A 24,158-nucleotide genomic window follows, 5' to 3' on the forward strand; every position below is an offset into this window, starting at 1 on the left:
TGTTTCAAAGATTAACAATATTTATGTACAAAAAAAGCCACACATCATTTTCCACAGTATTCCTCAAATGATATCAGGTTCAAAGCTACTACTCTTTTTTTAATAACCTTCCACATCAAAGAATAACATCACGGAAACTTTTAATGGAAAATTTAAAAAACAGTTCCTTGCTCAAATTGACAAAATCAACCCGCTATCTTGTGGAGATATGCTGATGGCTTCTTCATAATTTGGAAACATTGTGTACCAGATTTAAATAATTTTCTTTATTCTTGGAATCTGTTATATCCAGAAATTCAATCCTCATTATGTTAGAGGCTTAATAGAGTGAAATAGCACTAAGAAGAATTTAAAATAATATTTAATTCTTCCAATATTTTGTCTTAGTCACTGAGATATCATAAGGAAGTAAAATATGAGATGTAACACACACACACACACACACACACACACACACACACACACACACACACACACACACACACACACACACACAAAACTAAGTGACACACATGGATGAAAATTTGCTAAGTCTTGAAGAGGATGACTAAAGGTACACGTGTAGAATCCAAAAGACTGTTGCACTTTTTAATGTATTCATTTTTTATTTTTAAGAATTCTTTCTGAGCAGATGCTTGTGAATTATCAAAAAAAAAATGGTATAGAGGTACCATTTTCGGCTATAATTTTACCATAAAATTTAGAAGAGAAAGACCATTTTTGGAATCATACTACTTCAAGGCTAGATGTCCCGTCATCAATACTGTTTTTGTTCTAATGTAACCGTTAGTAATTTCTAGCCAAACAGATAACGGGACATCTAGCCTTGAAGTAGTATGACAACACTTTTGACTCTGGCAAACCTTCAGTTTAACACGTTCATTGCCAAGCTGAAAATTGGAATTTCGTGTGGTGGCCAAATTTTTTTTACTTGATAGTGACATCCACACGATAACGTGTGATCGGCCGTTCGGTGAGAACTCGCATCACGCGATATCACGTGATTGGCAATGAACGTGTTAAAGACTGAAATTTTTGCTTAGCCTTAAACTGAAGGTTTGCTGGAGAACTTGAAACAAAAGCTAGTGGGCTAAATGTGTGCTATCCACATTCTTGGGATTTTTAGCCCACCATCATCAGTTCCCCATTTTTGGGTTGACTTTCATATCTAGATTATCCTTATTACATCCACAGCCTCCAAAAAACTTGGTATTCTTTTAGCACTATTTCTTTGCTGCTCAACTCCTAACATTTCATAAATCCACATGTGACTAATCATAAAATACTGTTCTCACATTTGGGGTGTAACCTAAAAAAACTTGATTGTATACAGAAAACAGTAATACATGACTTCCCCATTACATAACTCGCCTGTTCCATTCTCACAGGTGCTCTGTTTCTGCATTTTTTTTAAATGCTTAATATGTATTTAAATTAAGGGGATATTAAATCCCCCATTGTTTTAAAACCGAATAAGAAACTCAAAGATCGGAATCAAAGATTTTCATGCTGAATATAGTAACTATAAACGTATTGGCGACTACTAGCATAAGCTAAAGCACGTAGTTCAAACTAGGGCAACTCGTTGCAAAGGTGGAGAAAGTTCTGATCGCTATTCTTAGTATTTTCCATAATGTAAAACTCATCTCCGGAGATGTATGATATTATACATTATGGTCACTCCACAGACCGGTTTCGATCTTTATTGAGATCTCATTAGTGAGTAGCTAGACCAAAGTATAATACTAACGATATAGCGAAAAGAACTTATATACTCTGCTATATGAGTTGTCAAAAAGGTGCACCCATAAATTATTTGAAGTAAAGAGCCAATAGGCTTCATTTCGGCTATGTAAAACATTATTTAAATTAAGGGGATATTAAATCCTACATTGTTTTAAAATTTAATTTAATTTATTTAAATTTAATTAAATTTAAATGATGTAATTTAATTTAAATAATGTTTTACATTGCCGAAATGAAGCCTATTAGCTCTTTACTTTAAATAATGTTTAATATGTATTTCGAGAGATTTAGGTGGAGTGATACAGTAAAAAGTGACTTAGAAGAGAGAAATATAAGATCTGTAATATTGGAGTCTTGATAGATAGTACATCTGGGAGAAAATTATTGACAGGAAGTTAGGAAGCAATGAACTCATCATCTTCCTTTTACCCTCTTTTACCTTGCAGTGTCGAGGGTTTATTAACCCTTGAACTGCTGATTTTATATTCTACTGACATTGTCCCATGTGCTGAATTAATTTTGCAAAAAATTTATCAATAAAATCAATTAAAATTCTTACTGAAGTAAGAAGTCCGGACAGCATCATACATTCTTGATATACACTTGTTCACTCACAAAAATGGCAATAATAGTGTTTTATAAAATTTGCATTATGAAGGGGTGTCTACTTGATTAAGCAAATTACACACATGAATTTATGTAGAATCACCAGGATCTTCTTCATCTGAAGTACACAATTCATGCCATCTACTGCCCTCCACCACAACTAGTATTTTTTGTCTGTAAATTGCTTGTATTCTGAAGGGCCAATTTGTCTGTATGCGGGGATGAAAAACCCAAGTTTCAGGGAGAAAAAACTCTGCTACCTCCATATGAGATCGGTTAACTCACCTTCAATTAAAAAAGTCCATATATAAAGATTCCTCCCTTCACGACGAGAATCGAACTTAGGCCTTTTCCAATCGAAGGGCGCAATGTACCGCCGTTCTTCCAATTGTGCTACAGAGGTGCTTAACATGATTAGTTGCACCAGTTCAAATTTTTCTCTTTAGATGTCATACAAGGACAGAAACCAAAATCAAATAAACTTCAATCAAGTTAACTCAATCGTAGCAAGGTTGCCATTTTTTTCTGTGCTCGAGTTAACTCGACCATAGCAGTTAAAGGGTTAATCATCGGATCTCAAACCATTCACAGGATAAGGTGGTCAAGCCCTACACCCTGGTGTATCCTATGTCCTGTAGTGTTGAGTTCTCAAGGCTGATTTGCCTGCTTTGTGGGATGAAAAACCCCAAGAAAAACCCTAGCTGTATACAAGACAGTGTTCAAGCCAGTTTTAACTTATGGATCTGAGAGCTGGGTCAGAAGTAAAACACTTGACCAAAGACTAGAGATCGAAGATATGAGAGTCCTGAGAAAGATTAGAGGCATGAACAGATGGCATCAATGGCAATATCATATTAAAAACAAGGATATTAGGAAAGAACTTGATATTGTCAGCATCCAGGAATGCGTTAGCAGAGCTAATCTCAGGTGGTATGGTCACTTGAACAGAATGGGCGAGGAAAGATTAGCAAAACAAGTGTTCTCTGCCAGGTTGGGAGGAAAACGACCCAGAGGAAGACCTAGATATAGGTAGATTGATACAGTACAAAGTGCTTTAGACGATAGAAATATAAGATCTGATAATGATATTGGAGTCTTGACAAGTAACAGATTGATTTGGAGGAAAATTGTAGATAGGAAGTTAGTAATGAGGTAAATTTTTCATGAAGTACTCTCATATCCTGTACACCCCTTGAGGGTATGTCAGGAATTTGATGATCATGATGGTAATTTTAATTTATAAAAGGCTATGTGGAGGTCTCCTGCCATTGATCTTGTTTTGACCCTTTTAGCGATCCCAAAGTCAAAACACTAAACTAGTTACACAAGATGGTATTCAAATCAATTTTAACTTATGGATGTGACAGCTGGATCAGAAGTAAAATAGTTATTAAAGATTGGGACCACAGATATGAGGGGTTCTAGGAGGAGTGAGAAGAAACCTGACATTATAACATTCAGGAATGTGTTAACAGAGCTAATCTCAGGCATGGTCACTTAAGCAGAATGGGAAAATGAATGATTAGCAAAACAGGTGTTTGATGCCAAGATGACACCTGCTTTGCTAATCCAGAGGAAGATCAAGATGAAGAATTGGACTGAACTAGATGGTGTAGTTAGAAGTGCCTTAAACAATCAAAATGTAAGATTTGATAATATTGGGTCCTGGCTCTTTGCAAGTTATTTTCCTTATCTGATAATACCAAGTGTTCCAAAAACAATAACATATTTGTTATTATTATTATGAGAAATTTGTACATTTTGATTATTTAGTCTTCTAATATTGGTATTTCATTTATATTGTGCAAATACATTTTCCAGAAAATGTGCATCATATTTCTTTGCCATATTACAGGGCATTATTAACCTGAAAGATAAACGTACATCTCAACAATATTCAAAATGAACTATGGCAACTGAACCAAGACTTTAAAATCAAATATGCTGAATATCACTCACAGAACGAAATCAATTATACTTTTACATTTTTTTAATACAGGAAATGATATATTATGCTCAAACACAACAATCATTGCAAGAAAAATCAACTGTAATGTGGGTGTAAAGTGGTATTTTATATAATAATTTAATATTAAAGTTGTAAGTTCAATGCTAAACAAAACACTAGGAGGCAAAATTGTATTACATCGGCACGGTAAGAATCTATAAGTATGTAATATATCATTCTGTTTATTAGCTTCTGGATGATGTTAAAGTTCATGCAAGCAGTCTTAAGAACAATCAAAATGTATTGAGCTGCAATGAATAAAATGAACAGTTTTCAAAAAACAAATTTCAAACCTTGCTTCAGCAGCAGCCTGAGCTAGGTCATATTTCATTCTATCTCCGTGAATGCTGAGATACTGGAAATACCTAAGTGGGGTAAAATAAAATTAAATAAATAAATAAAATATATATATATATATATATATATATCATAATGTTATCTGCCTTAAGAATGAGAAAGAGAAGCAATCTCTAACAAAATTATCCAGATACACATCCTAAATTTGATATGAAAGAATAAAGAAATAGGACATTTCTGCAGTATATTACAAAAACAAACATTAAATAGTTAAAAATTTCCATGGCTTGTTGCATTTGTTAATGACTAGCAAAAACCACATTTTTGCCAGTAATTAACAAAACATAAATAGATTAAATGCTCACTTCTGGGAGAAAAGTTTAATATGCTGAGAAAATAAACATTATAGGTAGATATGGTGTCAACAAATGAAATGAAATGATGAAGGAAAATATTTTCTTTAAAGAAAAGGCAGTCACCAACTTCAGTATTATAAAAACTTTTCAAATAAATTCATGAAATACTGCAAATAAAAACTCATAAACCAACTTTGATCTGCTCTCCTAAGAACAAACTCCATCCTCAAACACATCATGCTGTGACTAATTTTAACCAATGCAATGGTTATGGCACATTAGCACCCTCTGTTAATGAGCTGAGAATTAACCAATTTGAAAACTTAGATATCCATGATATGTAGTGTTGAGAACAGAGATTCCATCCTCTGAGATCAAATGTAGTACTTTTATAATTCATAAACACCCATTTCACAGCAGGAGTAGAATCCATGATATGTAGTGTTGAGAACAGAGATTCCATCCTCTTGAGAATATTTGATATTTCTTTAAGATTATTCATGACAGAATGTCAAAGGTGTTGAGAAACTGTGATCTCAGTAATTGCTGTGCGTAGATGCCAGTTAATGAAGTGCCTATGCACAAAAGCTTTATTGCAGCAGATCTTTTTATTCAACATGTTGAACTGGATTTAAACGGTACTGATGCGAACACAGATTGATAAGAAAATAACTATTTATTAACTTAAAAGCCAATATTTCGCTGGTATTATATCCAGCATCTTCAGAGCACACAAAGTTTGTTACAAATGCGAGACAACCACAATCCATTGCAACAGTGGGGGGGACTAGTATAAATAATTGCAGCGTGCAACACAAGACTAAAAAAATTTTTTGGCAACTTGTATAGGTAAAATTTATAAGTTCTGCATTACTTCACCTTGGCATCTCAAGGTCTGGCTCCCACTGACGAGACCTCAATAAAGGTCGAAACTAGTCTGGGTAGTGGCCCTTCCCTTAATGCATAGCATCTTGCATGTTTGCAAGGAGATGTGCTTTGCATTATGGGAGATACTAAGGAAAGTGATCAGATCTTACTCCACTTTTACCACGAGTTACCTCAGACCTGAAAATACTTCACGCACAAACTTGACTTACTTGCTTGCTTACTTGGGGGAAAAAAATGATTAAAACCAAGTTTATAAAATTGCTTGGTATCTTTAACATGGAACCTTTATCACACCATGTCAAAAGTAGTTTTCTTGAACAGGGGAAAAAAGTCAACTAAATCATGGTTGTAGCTGTAGCATTAAGTTAGTAGGGAGATAAAAATCTCAGGTATTTCATGTTTGAATGGATAAATGATAGGTGATACAGTAAGCTATAGTGGTGAAATACTGCCACAAGGATTAATATCACATTTTTTTAAAAAAAAAAAACATTAATACTATTTCCAACAAAAAATATTGGATTAGTACTACAAGTGAGCCAGAAATCGATAAAGTGAAATCTCAATTCTACAGACTAAGAAATACTTTTAGGATTTCAATAAGTTAAGGAGGGGGGGGGGGGGGGGGAAGGAAAATCACCTAAAGATTTTCACAAGCATCCAATCCCAGACGACTTTATCAAAATGCCAGCAAAGGTTGGTTGATTGGTAGAGCCTCTGCTACTAATGGCTCATGCAAAAAGTTAAGCAAGTTTGAGCGGGTTAGTAGGTGGAAGGGGTTCAATCGTTCGATGCTGTTGGCACACTCTCCCTCGACGAGTCTTTAGACTCCCTGGAGGTGTCACATAATAATAATAATAATAAATGTTTCCAGCAAAATATAATTCACACTCCTTATACTTTTATAAACTTTTGTAAGCTACCCTCCCTCCATCATAAAATACTTCCAAGGGAATTTATTCTGCTGACAATCTTGCTACTGATGAAGATATTTAGAAACAGATCCAACTTTCTAGAGGCTCAACTGCAAGCCTGCTTCAGCAATTCTGAAGGTTGAGTGACTCATGGCTGACAAAACTGGCAACAGAAAATAAATATCTTATTGTTGACTTCTATAAAAGTGTTTTTTCATTAAGAAATATTAATGTAAACCTTTCTGCTTTATTTACTTTTTTTATCCTATTATACTTTAATTGTATTTAGACAACAGATCCCCCCCCCCCAAAAAAAATAAAAGTCTAATCAAGAGCTACAGTACAAGGTGTTAAGATAAATGTTTTTATTCTTGGTTTAATATCCAACAAACTAAACAAATATTCTATGAATTCTCACTTAATACAGTCACATATTATGTATGACATACTTCAATAAACTGATAATAGGATTACTTACCTATGTGATAAACTCAGTTCATTTACTGAGCAAAGTACTGTCTTTAAGTTACTTTTCTCATCTTTTAGTGTTTGTGTTGCCAGCCGTTGAAGAACCAGAGCAATATTATACAGCAAAACAGTATCATGAGGAGTCACTCGCCTTGCCTAAAATGTCAGAAAATATATTTAACTTCTAGTTCTTATTTTTAATATATAAATAATTTAAATTTATGTCCATTTATTAAAATTATATAAAAATATAGAGGAAATATATTTCTCAAAATATTCATACAAACTTGAAAAAAAAAAGTGCATCTAGAGCTAAGGATAGAATCACATAACAGTTACATAACAATCATATCTAGTTAAAATTCATAACATAAAACATCAAATCTTTCCAGGAAAGATTTATATAAGAATATTTAAGAAAGTTAAGAAAAATCACTGAAGATAGACTTGGTGAAGAACAAGATTACAGGCCAAATATAAATTGTCAGGATTATCAGATATATGAAGAGCCAAAGGCTTCAATTCTGCGACATATTACTTCAGTTAAGGGATATTACATCCCATGTCGTTTCTTAGCCGAATAAGAAACTCAAAGAGTTTCATGCCGAATATTGTCAGGATTAGTTTAATTTATATACAGAAAGTTAAGAAAAATCACTGAAGATAGACTTGGTGAAGAACAAGATTCCAGGCCAAATAAATTGTCAGGATTAGTGAATGATAGATATGATTAACAATATTTGTTAATGCTCTATCTTAATTTTTTTTTCAAGAAATATTTACATTTAAACCACCTGGGTTCTTCAGCTTTTTTTTTTTTTTTTTTTTTTTAAATCTTCTGATTTTTTGTACTTCAACCTCGATTTGTGAACTCTTTTTCACTCAAAATCCAATTCCATCTCTTTGTCAAATCCTGTGAATGTACACGCATATATTTTCAGCACCTTCTTTAAAACATCATGTATTGCAAGATATTCCTTCCAAAAGCCTCTGAGGGTTTCCTCATCCTTACTATCAGCAATAGCCTGAGCAAAAGTATTTCTTAAATAACAGATCTTAATGGCATATCGAAAGTTTTTTCGCTTGGTTATACTATAAATTAAAGATGCCAAGAAATTATATTCTTGGTTTCATCCTTTATCCAAGTGTAAACAAACAAAGTTTGCGTGAAGTCACCTCACGACTAGGCTACTTGTACATAGCGTCTAATGACTTCACATTAATTGCCTTAGTATCCCATAATACAATGCAGATATTCTTACAGATATGTATAATGCTATGCATAATGGGAAGGACCATTACCTGATCGGTTTCAACATGACTTCCGCATTACTTTGATCTTGGTATCACTTTTGGGTCTGGCTCCCACTGATGAGACCTCAATAAGGGTTGAAACTGGTCTAGGTAGTGACCCTCCCCATAATGCATAGCATTATACATGTCCACAAGGATATGTGCATTGTGTGCATTTAGTGGACTTGTGGAGTGAAGGATTTATATAAGGTGGATGACTTGCATCTAAACGAATCTGATGTCAGGAGTCTTGAGAAAGTGTTGTTCAGTGAAAGTTTGGATACTAAGGCAACTGACAGGAAGTCATTAGTCTCTATATACAAGTAGTCCAGTTTGAAGTAACTTCACATGCAAACTTTGTTTGCTTCCACTTAAATAAAGGATGAAATCAAGAATATAATTTCTTGGTATCTTTAATTTATTTTGAAGGAAACAATAATAATCTACTTCATGGGTTGCAGCAATGAGGTGGGTGGTATTCTGTAAACAAGATGGGAGAGCCGTCATAAGTACAAATTGTGTTAAGTCACATGTCATAAGTTGACGACTAACTTTTGTACTAAACATTTTCTGACTTCAACCAAAAATCAGAATGTAAGAGTAAGGATATTCCAAATAAGAATAATGGGGGGGGGGGGTTAATAGCAGACAAAACTTGACATTTAAATCTACTTCAAATGGATTTTGTTCTCATATACTAATGACAAAGATGAAAGGTTAAGCTTCAGTGTTAAAGAATTTTTCTATTTAATGATAAATTGGAGAAATTAAGCTACACATTGTAGGGATTTCTGAGTCTTGGCTTCATTGTCACTTTTTATAATAAAATGACAATGAAGATGGATAAGGGAAATGCCTACTCAGATTTTGCTAGACTTTGCAAAAGCATTTGACAAGATTCCACATAGAACTTTATTGCATAAACTGGAGCAAATGGTGATGGTATGAATCTGGTGATTTGGATTAGAAGGTGGCTGATGGATAGATATCAAAGAGTGGTTTATGGAGGAGTTGAGTCTAGAAGAAGGCAAGTGACCATTGGTGTGCCACAGGGCTCAGTACTTGATCCTCTGTTGTTCAATTAGTATATCAATGATAGAGGAAATGATCTGACAGAAAATATTCAGTTGTTTACTATGCTAAACTGAGACGAGAAATGGTAAATGAAGGTGATGCAGAGATGCTGCAGGAAAACTTAAAGAGATTAGCAGTATAGGCAAAGGTAAACGGCTACCAGTTTAACGTGGCCAAATGTAAGGTAATGCAGTTTGAGAAGAGATGATAAGCTATGTACTAGATTGATGGAATTCAACTGCAGGAAACGGATGAGGGCAGGGACTTAGGTGTGACTGTGAACAGAGAGTTGATGTTTACGGTGCATGTTGCAAAGGTAACCAAAACAGCACATCAGATTATGTGGTCCCCTATATAAGGGTTTAATAAGACCAGATCTGGACTTTCAGATTCCGTGGGATGAAGAAATTGTGGAACAGGATAGTGAGTGACAATTATTATTTTATCCATTAAAATATTGAATAGTAAGTACATTTAATGAATCTCACTCCTTTCCTCATTTCAATTTCTTTTGTTGCATTATTACAGTACCTTTATCTATATAAATAATGTTGATAACCTTTATTTTGTGTTTTATACTTCTTTTCACTATTATATTTAGAATGGCTTTTAATTTTATATATCAAATGCTACACAAAAACAAGAATGTTATATTCCAGAACTATTATATTATTACAAGTGACTTCTAGGGAGTCAGTGAGGCCACATATCAACTCACACCACCTATTGTACATTCTGTCGAATTTGTTCACACTATCTGCAATTACCACTTCCAAATGCAAGCCATTCCAATCATGCACTGCTCTCATTATGAGGTTTAATGGAATAAGTACAGCACATATAAGTAATTAAACAACACATTTAATCACTGCTGTATTTCATCTCAGTCACTGAAATATCCATCAGGGAAACAATATTAAAATTGCAAAAACAATAAGTGGAAAAGATTAGACTGAAAGCCTAAAGTCCTATGAAGGGGCACTCTCTATGAGTGCTGTTGGCTAGCTTTATCTGGGTTGGATGGGAGGCCCAACCAGGTATCCAAGGTCAGCAAGTTCTGACTATTTTTTTTTGTTCTTCTAGGCAGATCTTAGCAGATCTACCAGTCTGATTGTAATAAGATAATGTTCCAGGAACGTGGATGTTTGTAAACACCTGGAACTGAGAGAAAGGATCCTTGGGAGAACAGATAAGAGTAGCAAGCTTCAGATAAGGTTTGAATGAAGTGACTTTTTTTTTAAAGTTCTGCTGGCTATTTTTTCTGAGGTGCCCCAGATATAAAGAACAATCATAGTATTACTACAGTTAGCATGTTGAGAGGGATGTGAAGCAGGAACAATTAATTTGTTGATCTTTTTGGCATTGCAGTCATTGGACAGGAAAGTCTGGTGAATAAAGAAGAGTTCAGAAATAAGTTCAGATTCAGCAGACCAGAGATTGGAGGCTCTATTAAAAAGGATTTTGATAACAATATATTGTTTGAGGGGAAAGGGGGGGGGGATATGTATGACTCTACTTGTGCGGGTGTATTTTCTGCAAACTGAGAAAGAAAGGTTGGCATTGGGAAGATGTGTGATTAGAGTATCTAGAAAAGGCAGGCTATTATTTTCTTTTTCTATAGAAAACTGGATTTGCGGTGCTGTCTGTTGAGATGGAGGAAGGAGTCTAATGTGGATGAGCCATGTGACCAACCAGAGAACACATCATCAATGTATCTTAGCCAAATAGCAGGTTTGAGAATAGCAGTATCGAGAGCATGTCTATCGAAATTCTCCATATAATAACTGACTAGATGGGAAAAGCCTGTGGCTGTACCCTCAATCTGTTTATAAATGGTATGTTTTCAAGTGAATTAGGCTGAATGAATGGTAAAATTAGAAAGATATCTAAGGGAGAAAACATTTTTAAGTAAATTTAAAGTTTCAGAAAGAGGGATATTGGTAAAAAGGAAAGTGGCATCAAAGCTTATCATGATATCGTTATTATCTAAAACTAACTTTTATTAAACATGTTCTTTAATTATTTATATATGTTGTATTTATTCCATTAAACCTCATAATGAGTTCAAACAAGCACGTAAGGCTAAATAAATTGTTCACAACTATATGCACTGCTCTATAAGAGAAAAATCTAACTCTCAATCCCTTTCTTGACTGCATTCATTTGAACCTCTATGAATGCCCTCTTGTCCTCTCCCCACCTTCCAAAAAATGAAAAATTCCATCTACTCATACACTGTATGATCCTTTCAGAAATTTGCAGGTCTCTATCATATTGCTCTACTTTCTCGTGCTAGCTTCTGCTGTCCACAAATTCTCAATGTCTTCTCATAATCTGCATTAAAAAGTCCTGACATCAACTTTACCATTCTCCTTTATATCCTCTCCACTGTATCTGCATCAACTCAGAAATCAGAAGACCAGATTTGTATACAATATTCCAGGTGAAGTCATATCAAAGCCTTGTAAAGAAGCAAAATGACATCCTTATCCTTAACCATCAGTGTTCATTTCAACATTGCAATTAGCCCCTTAGTTGTATTTGCTATATGGTTCCCTGAACTTTGACTTCCTATCTACTAAAACTCCGAGATCCCTAGCCTAGTCAGTTTTTTCTAGCATAACTCCACCAATATAATACACAACTGGATATCTCATTACACCAAAGAACATAAACTTCTTTACATTTACTAAAATTGAACTGATAGCAATTCGCATGCCAACTATTACAGCTTATTCAGCCAATATTTGAATCATCTGCAAACAGCTGATATAAAGACTGAATAACAGTAAACCACATGTCAAATTTTAAATTTTGCAGACTCCTCTGCATGCATCACTTTCTGATATCTGTCAGTCAGCTATCCTCTTCTATCCTCTTGTCCAAATTAACAGGTTATAATCTGATCCCATATCCTGCTACATAATGCATCGGTCTTTCATGCCGTACCCTGTCAAAAGCGTTAGCAAAGACCAAAAGTATCATGGTGTATCCATTCCCATTATCTACTGATTTTACTCATTGCTATTTCACTACAAATTTGTTGGTATCAGTGCAGGATCTTCAAGATCTAGTTGTTCATCATTTAATATTGGAGATTCATATAATTTCTTGAATGAATTTTGTACAGATTTTCACCATTGGTAACAGATTGATCCCTCTGTAATTATTTGGATCTGTTTTATCTCCTTCTTTAAAAATTGGTACTGTAATATTTTTTCCTACAATTTATCTCGCATTTATTTTTTGAAAAACACTTAACAGTTCCAACTGAAATACTACTTCTCCAAATGTTATGAAAAACAGATTGAATATTTTCTCTATTCCAGCTGTTTTTCTTACTTTTTTCTTCATTTTCATACAGTATAATAAACTGTTCTTCACAGCATTTTTGTTCGTATAAGGGTATGTTTATATACTCATATAATCCAGGTCTCTAGTTTCTAATTAATTTTCATATTTGCTTCTGTGTGCCATAAAATCATGTTTGGGCTGTTTTGATAACTGAGAATTCTCATTCAATTTCTCAAATTCTTTTACTAGTTCCATTTCTTAAGCTTTTGTATCTGTTTTATTTTATTTATTTATTTTTAGCTTGATGCAAGTATCTAATGAACCAAGAATTCCTTCCACACATAATACCCATGTATACATGTACATAAACTGATATGATAATTATTTTTTTATAAGTCCTTCATTTTCAGATTTGTTCCAGTAGCTGACTTTTTGCTGTTTGAATTGGTTCCCTGGCGAAAACAATGGGGGCCTTGTTTAACTGGGCATTGACCCAGTTAAACAAGAAGACGAATCTTAAAACACACCCCAACTCAACATCACCAGAAGTAAAGATCAGTACTATCAACATAAAAAGTCTGAATGGCAAAGAAATGGAGCTAGCTGAGGAATCAGATAAGTACCAGATCGACATAATAGGGGTGACTGAAACAAAAAAGATAAAAACTGGTGAGATCTTTCTGAGCAATAAATACAAAATGTTATATTCAGGCAATGACAATCAAGGAAAAGAAGGAGTAGCCATAGTATTCAACACAAAATACGAGGCTAATCTTCTTGAATGGCAGGCAGTCTCAAGTAGAGTGATGTGGGCAAATATGAGAATAGGAAACTGGACAATGAGACTTATTTGTGCCTATGGTCACACAGAAGGCTCTACTAAGGTAGAAGAGGAAGAATTTTTTGAGCTTCTAGAGAAAGCTACTGACACAATAAAAAAGGAAAAGTTGGTCCTTGTTGAGGATCTAAATAGCAGAGTAGGAAGTGATTGTCAGACATACAAAAATATTTTGGGAAAATTTGGAGAAAAGAGCAAAGCTAATAATAATGGCAAATACCTGTTGGATTTTCTGCTCAGGACATGGACTGGTTATTACTAACACCATGTTCCAACATAAAAATGTGCACAAATTCACATGGAGAGAAGAGGCAAGGAATAAGAAAAGTCTCATTGACTATGTTATTGTTGATAGTGATGTTTTCTCCCTGGTGCAGGACAGTGTGCTGCAGGACAGTGGCTGCATAGTACAGAGGATTTGAAATTGGAAGTGATCATTATTTAGTCTTGAGCAGGATAAAATTGAATTTCATATTGAAAAGAATAACATGTAAGAAAGTTTTAAAGCGAATAAAAGTTGAGCAGCTTTCAGATGTGAACTGTAGACTAGTAGACTAAAATACACAAAGATTATTGAAGAAAAAATGAAAGAGCTTCAGAACAGGAACCAAACCTTGAAGATTCAGCCAGAGAGGCATGTGGTGAGGTTGTCTGTAAGGATAGAAAAATCAGAACTCCATGGTGGACACAGGAAGTAAAACAGGCAGAGAAGGAAAAGAAGAAAGCATATCAAAAATTCCTGGCAAATAAGTCAACTTGTGCTCTTAGAAAGCTAAACACTGTGTAAAATTAGGTAAACAAAGTCATGGGAGGACTCTGAGAAGAACATAGAAAATAAATATTAAGAAGGTGGCAAAATATTCTGGAGGTTGTTGAAGAAGCTCAGAAATGGAGGAAAGAGTGCTGTGAAAGGAATTAGGGATGATAAAGGCGACATGAAAACAGGAGAAAAAGAAACTAGCAGTGATAGCATAGTGGTAAAAATCACTCAACAGGCATACAGTCAGGAATACATATCCATACTTGAAGTAGAAAAGTATGGATATCTATTCCTGACTGTATGCCAAATGTAGAGAGGCAGCAGGAGTAGATGATATTCGACCAGAAATGCTTAAGTGGTATAAAAGTCTTACAGTGGCTGCACTACAGAGTTCAGAAGGCGTGGACAGAGGGACGAATTCCCGATGACTGGAGTACAGCTCTCATAGTACCCATATATAAAACGGGAAATAAAACTCATCAGCTCAGCTAACGCCTTTTTATTCCCGTATACGGGAGTATGCAAGGCCATTTAGCCCTATCTAACTTTTATTGGAGACTGAATGGGCAGTTCAATCTCCACTGGTACCCAATCAGAGATAGATGGTCCAAGGCTATTACTAATTAAGTGGTATGCAGTGAAGAGAGACGGCTCAAATGTGCCGCCATCTCTTGGTCCCTAACCCTAACACAATATATTTAATGTCTGAAATAATGTGGGTTCTAAGGTCAATTTTCTTGAGATTACAGAACAAAAAACCCGAGTTTCCAGGAGGAAAAACCCACTTGCCCATGCCAGAGATCGACTAACTCGGAAACCGGTCAAAAAAAAAAAAGGCTTAGAAAAATTTCCTCTAGTCGCCGACTAGAATCGAAACCAAGTCTTCCTTCGTGCTGCCAAGCACCATGGTGTGCAAACGCCACATCCACTGAGCTACACAGGAAATAAAATTGAATGTGAGAATTACAGAGGTATTTCCCTACTGATGGCTCCTAGAAAGATTTATGCTAGTATATTGAGAAACAGTTGAGAAGAATTGTGGAAGAAAAGCTTGGTGAAGAACAAGCTGGATTCAGGACAAGTAGAGGCTGTCAGGATCAGATCTTCACTTTACGACAAATAGTCGAGAAATCATGGGAATATAACAAAGATCTGTATTTAAGTTTTGTCGATCTGGAAAAGGCATAAGACAAGGTGCCAAAAGAGAAGCTATTCAATATGCTACAGTTATATGGTGTCATTGGATCATTATATCAAGCAATACTTAGTCTTTATTTGAGTTGTAAATCAGCAGTTAGGATTGAAGGAAGTACAGGAAGATGGTTTAATGTTAAATCTGGTGTGAGACAAGGATGTACATTATCCCCTCTGTTATTCATTATCTATATGGATCATATTATGAAGGAAAGTGGTATTAAATATGATATCAAAATTGGAGATGTTGATGTCAGCTCTTTGCTTTATGCAGACGACGTTATACTTCTAAATAAATCTGCTACAAGTCTTCAAGATTCCCTGACTAAATTGAATAACTGTTGTAATAGATATGGTATGAAGGTCAGCAATAAAAAGACAAAGACAATGAAAATAGGTAACATCGTTGAAAATGTCAACTGCATTGTGAATGGAGAACCTGTGGAACAAGTAAAACATTTCAGCTACTCAGGCACGATTTTTAGTGAAGATGGTAAATTAAATATGGATATAGATAACAGAATCAACAAATCTGGTATGGTAGGAAGTCAATTGAATATATTCATAGGGAATAAGAGAGAAATTAGTCAGAACACTAAATTAGCTGTATACAAGACAGTGTTCAAACCAGTTTTAACTTATGGATCTGAGAGCTGGGTCAGAAGTAAAACACTTAACCAAAGACTAAAGACTGCAGATATCAGAGTCCTGAAAAAGATTAGAGGCATGAACAGATGGCATCAATGGCAATATCATATTAAAAACGAGGATATTAGGAAAGAACTTGACATTGTCAGCATCCAGGAATGCGTTAGCAGAGCTAATCTCAGGTGGTATGGTCACTTAAACAGAATGGGCAAGGAAAGATTAGCAAAATCATTGTTCTCTGCTAGTTTGGCAGGAAAACGACCCAGAGGAAGACCAAGATATAGATGGATTACTAACTATTGTAATAATGGAATTAACTCACTCAATTATTCTTTATTCATAGAATTTTCACCTGAGTATCACAGTCATCATCAGTACAGGTACAAGGCTAATTAAACAATAACTGTTATATTCACAAAGCGCCACCTAAGTAGCTAAGGTTAAATTTTCTAAATTTATTTAAATTATTATTATTATTTATTTATTTATTTATTTATTTCATTTTATTTATTTTTATTTTTTTTAAATATTTAATTATTCAATTATAATTATTATTATTATTTTTTTTTAATATATATATGTGTGTTAGAAAAGATCTGCTGCTTTATAAAGTACTATCTGCCACAGGGGGGAAAGACATAAACCATCGGATCTGTTTAGGTTAGGGGAGTGAAGTAATGTTTCACATGTTTCTTTGTATAGCCGTTCCATTAGGAACCGACTTTTGTGAATGACTTTTGTCTTGTTCCACTTAACTCTGTCTGGTGTTGATTCCATGTTCTGCAATTCCAGACTGTTCGGGTTCAAGGTACTGGATGTACGACTGGTGTTCTTCTAACTGGACCTGAGGAGATCTTCCTGTTTGTCGAAAACATGATAATCCACATGAACAGAGAATCTGGTAGACACCTGGAGAGCGGAGATGTGGGAGCTTGTCCTTTGGAGACATTAGGAAAGTGGAGATTTTTCTGATGCGTCGAAAAGCCACACAGATATTTAGTGGTTTTAGCACTTTAGCTATGCATTCACTAAACCCTTGTATATAGGGGATAGGTATACGTGTAGGTTCTTCTGTACTTGAAGAGGATGCTGGAGCACGTCCACTTAAAGCTCTTTTTATGAAAGACTTCTTATAGCCATTGGATATGAAGGAGGAATTAATATACTGTAAATCTATTTGTAAAAGTTCTTCTGAAGAACAAAAGGTGTGAGCTCTATGAACTAGTGTTTTTATAGTACCTGCTTTTTGCCTGGAATGGTGATGTGATTCAGTGTGGGTGTACTGGCCTGTATGAGTCGCTTTCCTATAGACCGTGAACTGTAGATAACCATCTGGTTGGCGAAGAATCAAGGTCTAGAAATGCTAACTGCTTATTTACTTCTACTCCTAGGGTGAACTGGATCCGTGGATGAAGTGCATTAATTTTTGAGAGAAACAGTTGTAGTTCTTCTGAGGTGCTCTTCCATATGGCAAAAATGTCATTCACATATCTGAACCAAATGTTAGGTCTGGGTGTAATGTTGTTAAACATACACTGTTCGAAATGCTCTATGAAGTAGTTGGCAATAGCAGGAGATATTGGATTACCCATTGCTGTCCCTTCAATTTGTTGGTATAACTGGTATTTGAAGGAAAAATAACTGGACTTTATTACAAATTCAAATAATTTGACAATGTCTGGAGGAGCTAAGGTGCTAAAACCACTAAATATCTGTGTGGCTATTCAACCCGTCAGAAAAATCTCCACTTTCCTAATGTCTCCAAAGGACAAGCTCCCACATCTCCGCTCACCAGGTGTCTACCAGATTCTCTGTTCATGTGGATTATCATATTTTCGACAAACAGGAAGATCTCCTCAGGTCCGGTTAGAAGAACACCAGACGCACATCCAGTACCTTGAACCTGAACAGTCTGGAATTGCAGAACATGCCAGCAACACCAGACATAGAGTTAAGTGGAACAAGACAAAAGTCATTCACAAAATTTGGTTCCTAATGGAACGGCTATACAAAGAAACATGTGAAACATTACTTCACGCCCCTAACCTAAACAGATCTGATGGTTTATGTCTTCCCCCCCCCCCCCGTGCAAATCTTTCCTAACATATAATTATATACACACATATATATATTAAAAAATAAATAAATATAAAATTTAATTATGATAATTGAATAATTATTATTTAATAATTAAATAATTACATTTAAATAATTAAAAATAAATAAATAAATAAAAATAAAATAAAATAAAATAAATAATAATAATAATTTAAATAAATTTAGGAAATTTAACCTTAGCTACTTAGGTGGCACTTTGTGAATATACCAGTTATTTAAGTTAAGGGATATTATATCCCATACTGTTTCTTAGCCGAATATAGAAACTATACAAAGTTTGGCGATTCCAAGCGAATTGAAGCCTTTGGCTCTTCATTATTATTAATAATTTAATAGGTCACCTCTTGGCAATTCTTATAGAAGGGATGTAAGTTCTGTTCACTACAAACTTGGTATTAACTAGGTCTACTGTTGGATTCTAATTATGTAGAAAATAGAATAAATGTTATTTGATTCAGAATCCAACATGATTTTCCATCACAAAGGCTGCATTTGTAAATATTATTTAATGTAAATAACTTAAATTATAATTTGATATCATATAACTACCTTAATTATATCAAATATTTAATTATTTAATCAAAGAAATGTGTTAATAGTAAATAGATTCTGTATTAAATATTATTAAGCTATTTTATTTATTGTTATGTCAATATTATAGAAACTTATATTTGCAATATTAACTATGCATTTATTGAAAAGCAAATATTCTAATTATTCCTATTTGTGTATAAAGCTTAATGTATGTAATGACTCAATGTAGTAGTATAGCCTTGTCTAACATTGGCGAGAATGTTTATGTTTGTCTGTTGTCATGGAGACGCGTGAAATAAAAGCGCGCGAGTGGAATAGAGCGTGGGCTGAAGAGAGAATAAAAAAAACATATAAAAAGTAAGGAGAGGGGATGGAAACTTGGAAATAAAAGGAAGTAAGGTGATAAACTAAAGAAGTAGAAGTAAATAAAAGGTTCTTAAGGGTAGGAGTTAAGTGGATAATTTTTATAAGTGAGCAAGAACGTAACGAATTTTATAGTTAGCTGAAATTGAAATCAGCAGTAATAATAGAAGGAAAATTAAAGCTACAATTGGATAAAGTAAAAAAAAGCTGAACATTCAAGGAAGAATTCTGAATAAACCCAGCTGATCTAGTATTGCAGCTTATTTCCGATTTGCCCTAAAGAGAACCTCACAGTGTTTTAATTAATTTATGAGTGGTAATAAGGATAGTTGAAGTGCCCTAATCGATGTCAAGAATTCTGAAGCGTAATTGATAGTGCTTTAAGTATAACTGCAGATAAGTTTTGTAGATGTGTTTTTATTCTTTAAGTGTGATAAGTAAATTCCAGAAGTTTGCTCACAACATAATAGATGTTCTAGGAACCATTTCCGGTAAGGTCTATCATAGTGAATTATTAACTTTTAACTGTGGAAACCCTTCGTGATTGAGAGTTGGAGATAGGAATTGTTTGAAAGATATTTTCAGCTATTAGATCCTGTAATATTTTGAACTTATAGCATGACTGAAAAATGTGTGAAAACTAATTAGATTGGATGTGCTATTATATTCATTTAAGTGTAAAAACTTTATAACCCAGAAGCTAAGAAGGTGTATGTGAAGACTTGGAAGATTGTGCTAATGTAATTGACTTGACTTAATGTTTGACTTATTTCTATTGTTCAAAATTAGAAGTAAAATTTACGTAAGTGTTATATGACCTATATTAAATGCTTTATTTGTTAACCTAACCGTTGTATTTGCCTGAAATTCTTTTTACTGCACCGTTCACAAAAATTCGAATCTAGCGGGAATCCCAAAGAGAGAAAATAAATACTTCGGCCTGAATGAATGAAAAGACTGCTAACTAATTTTGAATTGATCCTACTATTTCATATAGACTTATCTAAGGATAGAGTGGCACAGTATAATAGAAATTTCTCTACCCTTAGATCAGTGATCAATTTACAATTAGTTTCCCTATATTTTATGAAAGTGACTTTTAACAAGATGGCGGATTCGAACATCAAGAGAACAACGTCACGACACTACCTACTCACTGATGAGACCTCAAAAAAGGTCGAAACTGGTCTGGGTAGTGACCTTCTCTCATAATAATGAACAAATACAGCTCTTAAGTTCATATTATGGGTAAATATCAAGAATAGTGATCGGAGCTTGCTACACCCTTTACATGAGTTGCCTCAGCTTGCTACACCCTTTACATGAGTTGCCTCAGCTTGCACTACCTTCAAGGATCAGGTGCTGCACTATCCAGGTATTTGATTACGCTTGGAATCGCCAAACTTTATATAGTTTCTATATTCGGCATGAATCTCTTTGAGTTTCTTATTCGGCTAAGAAACAATATGGGATATAATAATATCCCTTAACTTAAATAAGTTCATGTCACCGAATTGAGGCTTTTGGCTCTTCATTATTATTAATTTTTAATAGGACACCTCTTGGCAATTCTCATGGAAGGGATGTAAGTTCTGTTCGCTACAAACTTGGTATTAACTATTAACTGGAATTGGTCTAATTGTACGGGTCACATCGGCATATTAACTGTTAACTGGAATTTGTCTAATTGTACGGGTCACAACGGCATAACTTCTTGTTTGCTTTTGGGTGTCTCTATTATTGGAGGTCTTCGACTGTGGCTGCTGAGTCTCCGGTTTTGATGCCTGAGCCTCTGGTGTTCTTCTGATTGACTGCCTCCATCCGTCTGTTCTTTGGGTGCTGAGCACATCCTTTGTAATTCGCAGGATGAGGGCCACTGCAGTTGGCACATTTGGCCGAGGTGGTCCTCGGCTTTGTGCAAGTATTTGTTGGGTGGCTGTCTCCACATTTTAAACATCTATACTCTGCTCTGCATAGATTCTGGGCATGGCCAAACTTCTGGCACCTGTGGCACTGCCCAGAAGATGATTTTGGGTGTCTCTATTATTGGAGGTCTCCGACTGTGGCTGCTGAGTCTCCGGTTTTGATGCCTGAGCCTCTGGTGTTCTTCTGATTGACTGCCTCCATCCGTCTGTTCTTTGGGTGCTGAGCACATCCTTTGTAATTCGCAGGATGAGGGCCACTGCAGTTGGCACATTTGGCCGAGGTGGTCCTCGGCTTTGTGCAAGTATTTGTTGGGTGGCTGTCTCCACATTTTAAACATCTATACTCTGCTCTGCATAGATTCTGGGCATGGCCAAACTTCTGGCACCTGTGGCACTGCCCAGGAGATGATCTTTTCTGGATTGGTTCTGGTGTGACGATGAGACCACAGACTGTTTTTAAGTTGTAGATATCCTTGTATATTTTATGAATCTCAACAAGGACTAATGGCATGGGAGTCTTGTCTGCTTTGTAGATTCTGTTGACCTTGACTGGAGGCAGATCCTGAAAATTCAGGTCAGCAGCTATTTCTGCAGTGTCAATGTCTTCACAGACACCATGAAGGACCACTTTTAAGTTTTTTTCGGAGCTGAGCGCAAAGGTATGATACTGGATGCCTCTGTCGTCCAGTTCGTTGGTCAACCTTCTATAGTCTGTCACTGTTGCTGGCTGAATCTTTATGCTTTCATCCATGATTTTGGCCTTAATGAAGCCGATATGTAGATTGGACATTGTGGATCTTAATGCTGCACACTTCTGCTTTTCTCTGAGGATGATCGGAGGCACCTTTTCTTTGGGAGAAATAGCGGCGTCCGAACCCTGAGAATCCAGTTCCATTTCAGTATTGTCACTGTGTAGTTCTTCTGTTGTTCTTCGCTTTTTGCATGCGCGCACTTCTACAAAGTCTGAAGGAGTAGAAGGCACCGAATCTAAATGATCTTCAGCGGCAACGTCTGAGACGCACTCGTGGTGAAATTGTCATACAATTTCACTTTTCCTGGCAAATTATCACTCAGCAGCTTTCCTAGTCTGAGGAATTCCCTGTATACTTCCTCGAATTTAGTCTCATTCAGAAGTTTTGCCATTTCGATAATTTAAAATGTGTTAAGACACAGATGGAGAAAGAGTAGAGATTGCTCAGGTGTTCCGAGCAGGTGAAGATAATCCTGTGGACTTTTGAGGGTCCACTAGCAAATCCTGTAGATACACTAAGGTGTCTACCAGCAATAAGATGTCACGATATAAATAATATACAACAATGCCGATACTAGTGGCAGTATGCCTAGCATATCGCCCTTGTAAATTAAATCGACTTACCTGGATAAACCAGTATGAAAATAAAGTGCCTGGTTATGGTAGCAAGCAATTAACTGCTATTACTAATGAATAAGCATAAATCTCTAAAAACATATCAGTCAAATTCACAATTCACCATAAATAATACATGACATGAAACACTAACATGCGAGATGCCATATGCGCCAAACCATTTCATTGTCAACAAAACAGCACCTAAAAACCTAACAGCTGTTATTACAGCCTCACTAGCAAAAATGCTACAAAGTTTCAGCCTATCAAACCCTACTAAAACCTCCACTAAAAGATTTCTTCGTGAAACACAGGTCATCCTCACAGCTCTCTCATAAATGAATAGTAACAAACTCACTCCAGCATCTGTTCAGATAGTTGCTTGGAATGCAAATGGCCTCAAAAACAAAATTCTGGAACTCCGACACTTCACATAAAGGTAATATCAACCAGATGTTATATTAATCAGTGAAACTCATTCAAGACCCTCAGACAATCCTAAAATAAGGGGTTATCGCCTATACAGAAATGACAGGTTACTCTACAGAGACGGCAGCATTGCCATCTTCATTAAAAACTACATTAAGCACCACTCTGTGGGCAACCCTTCAATAACTAACCTCGAGATCACTGGCGTGGAAGTAGTCACCAGCTCCACTGGCAAACTGAAAATCTACTCAGCTTACAACCCTCCTCAAAAATCTCTACTACACTCTGACCGTAAATGCCATCTTATAATACGTCAGAGAGCCGACCATTATAGCCAGGGATCTGAACACCAAGCACCCTGCATGGAATTGCTCAACCACCAACAAGAATGGATGCATCCTTTCCAATTACTTAGGATCAAGTAATGCTGTTGTGGCAGGCCCCACCGAATCAACTCATCTCAGTACGTCAGGCACTCCTGACATCCTGGATATAGCTATCCTGCAGGTTATCAAACTTCAATACAGAATTATATCCATGGATGAACTATCATCCGATCACAACCCAATTCTACTACAGCTGGGAAAACAAGAATACCTGTCTCCTCCTTCTCACTCCTACATAACATCGGAAAGACTGTCAACAGCACTGAAGGATTATATTGGACCTGCTCCTCACATACTCAAAAAAGAAGAAGTAGAAACTGCAGTTAAAAATCTCACACAACAAATTAGTTCTGCTATAAAGGTAGCTTCCTCCTACAAATCTGCCCGCAAGCCAGATCGTTTGCCTGATGACATCATGAACTTGATCAGAGACAAAAACAGAGCAAGGAAAAGATTCCATAACACGTGTGCACCACATGATAAAACAAATCTAAACAGATTAAATGGGACAGTAAGAGATGCACTCAAAGCTTATAGAGACCAAATATGGGATGAAAAGTTATCCTCCATTTCACCTACTGATCACTCCATCTGAGGACAACTGAAAAATATCAAAAACAAAGACAGATCCCTTCCCCCAATATTCTCTGACC

At 35.5% G+C, this 24,158-nt stretch overlaps 1 protein-coding gene across 1 annotated transcript in view; it reads right to left on the reverse strand.

The window, feature by feature from the left end:
• Positions 1 to 24,158, reverse strand: part of Ctr9 (RNA polymerase-associated protein Ctr9) — a 340,468-nt gene that overhangs the window by 90,403 nt on the left and 225,907 nt on the right. Inside the window, exons 15-16 of the mRNA XM_090393725.1 lie at positions 7,294 to 7,439; positions 4,654 to 4,725 (exon numbers count right to left, since the gene is read on the reverse strand). Of these exons, the coding sequence (XP_090249851.1) occupies positions 4,654 to 4,725; positions 7,294 to 7,439 (218 nt within the window). The remainder of the gene's footprint in view (positions 1 to 4,653; positions 4,726 to 7,293; positions 7,440 to 24,158) is intronic.

Source organism: Typopeltis vanoorti, chromosome 6, assembly GCF_054136105.1.
Source record: "Typopeltis vanoorti isolate ZY-2024b chromosome 6, IOZ_Tvanoo_1.0, whole genome shotgun sequence".
Taxonomy (NCBI): Eukaryota; Metazoa; Arthropoda; class Arachnida; order Uropygi; family Thelyphonidae; genus Typopeltis; species Typopeltis vanoorti.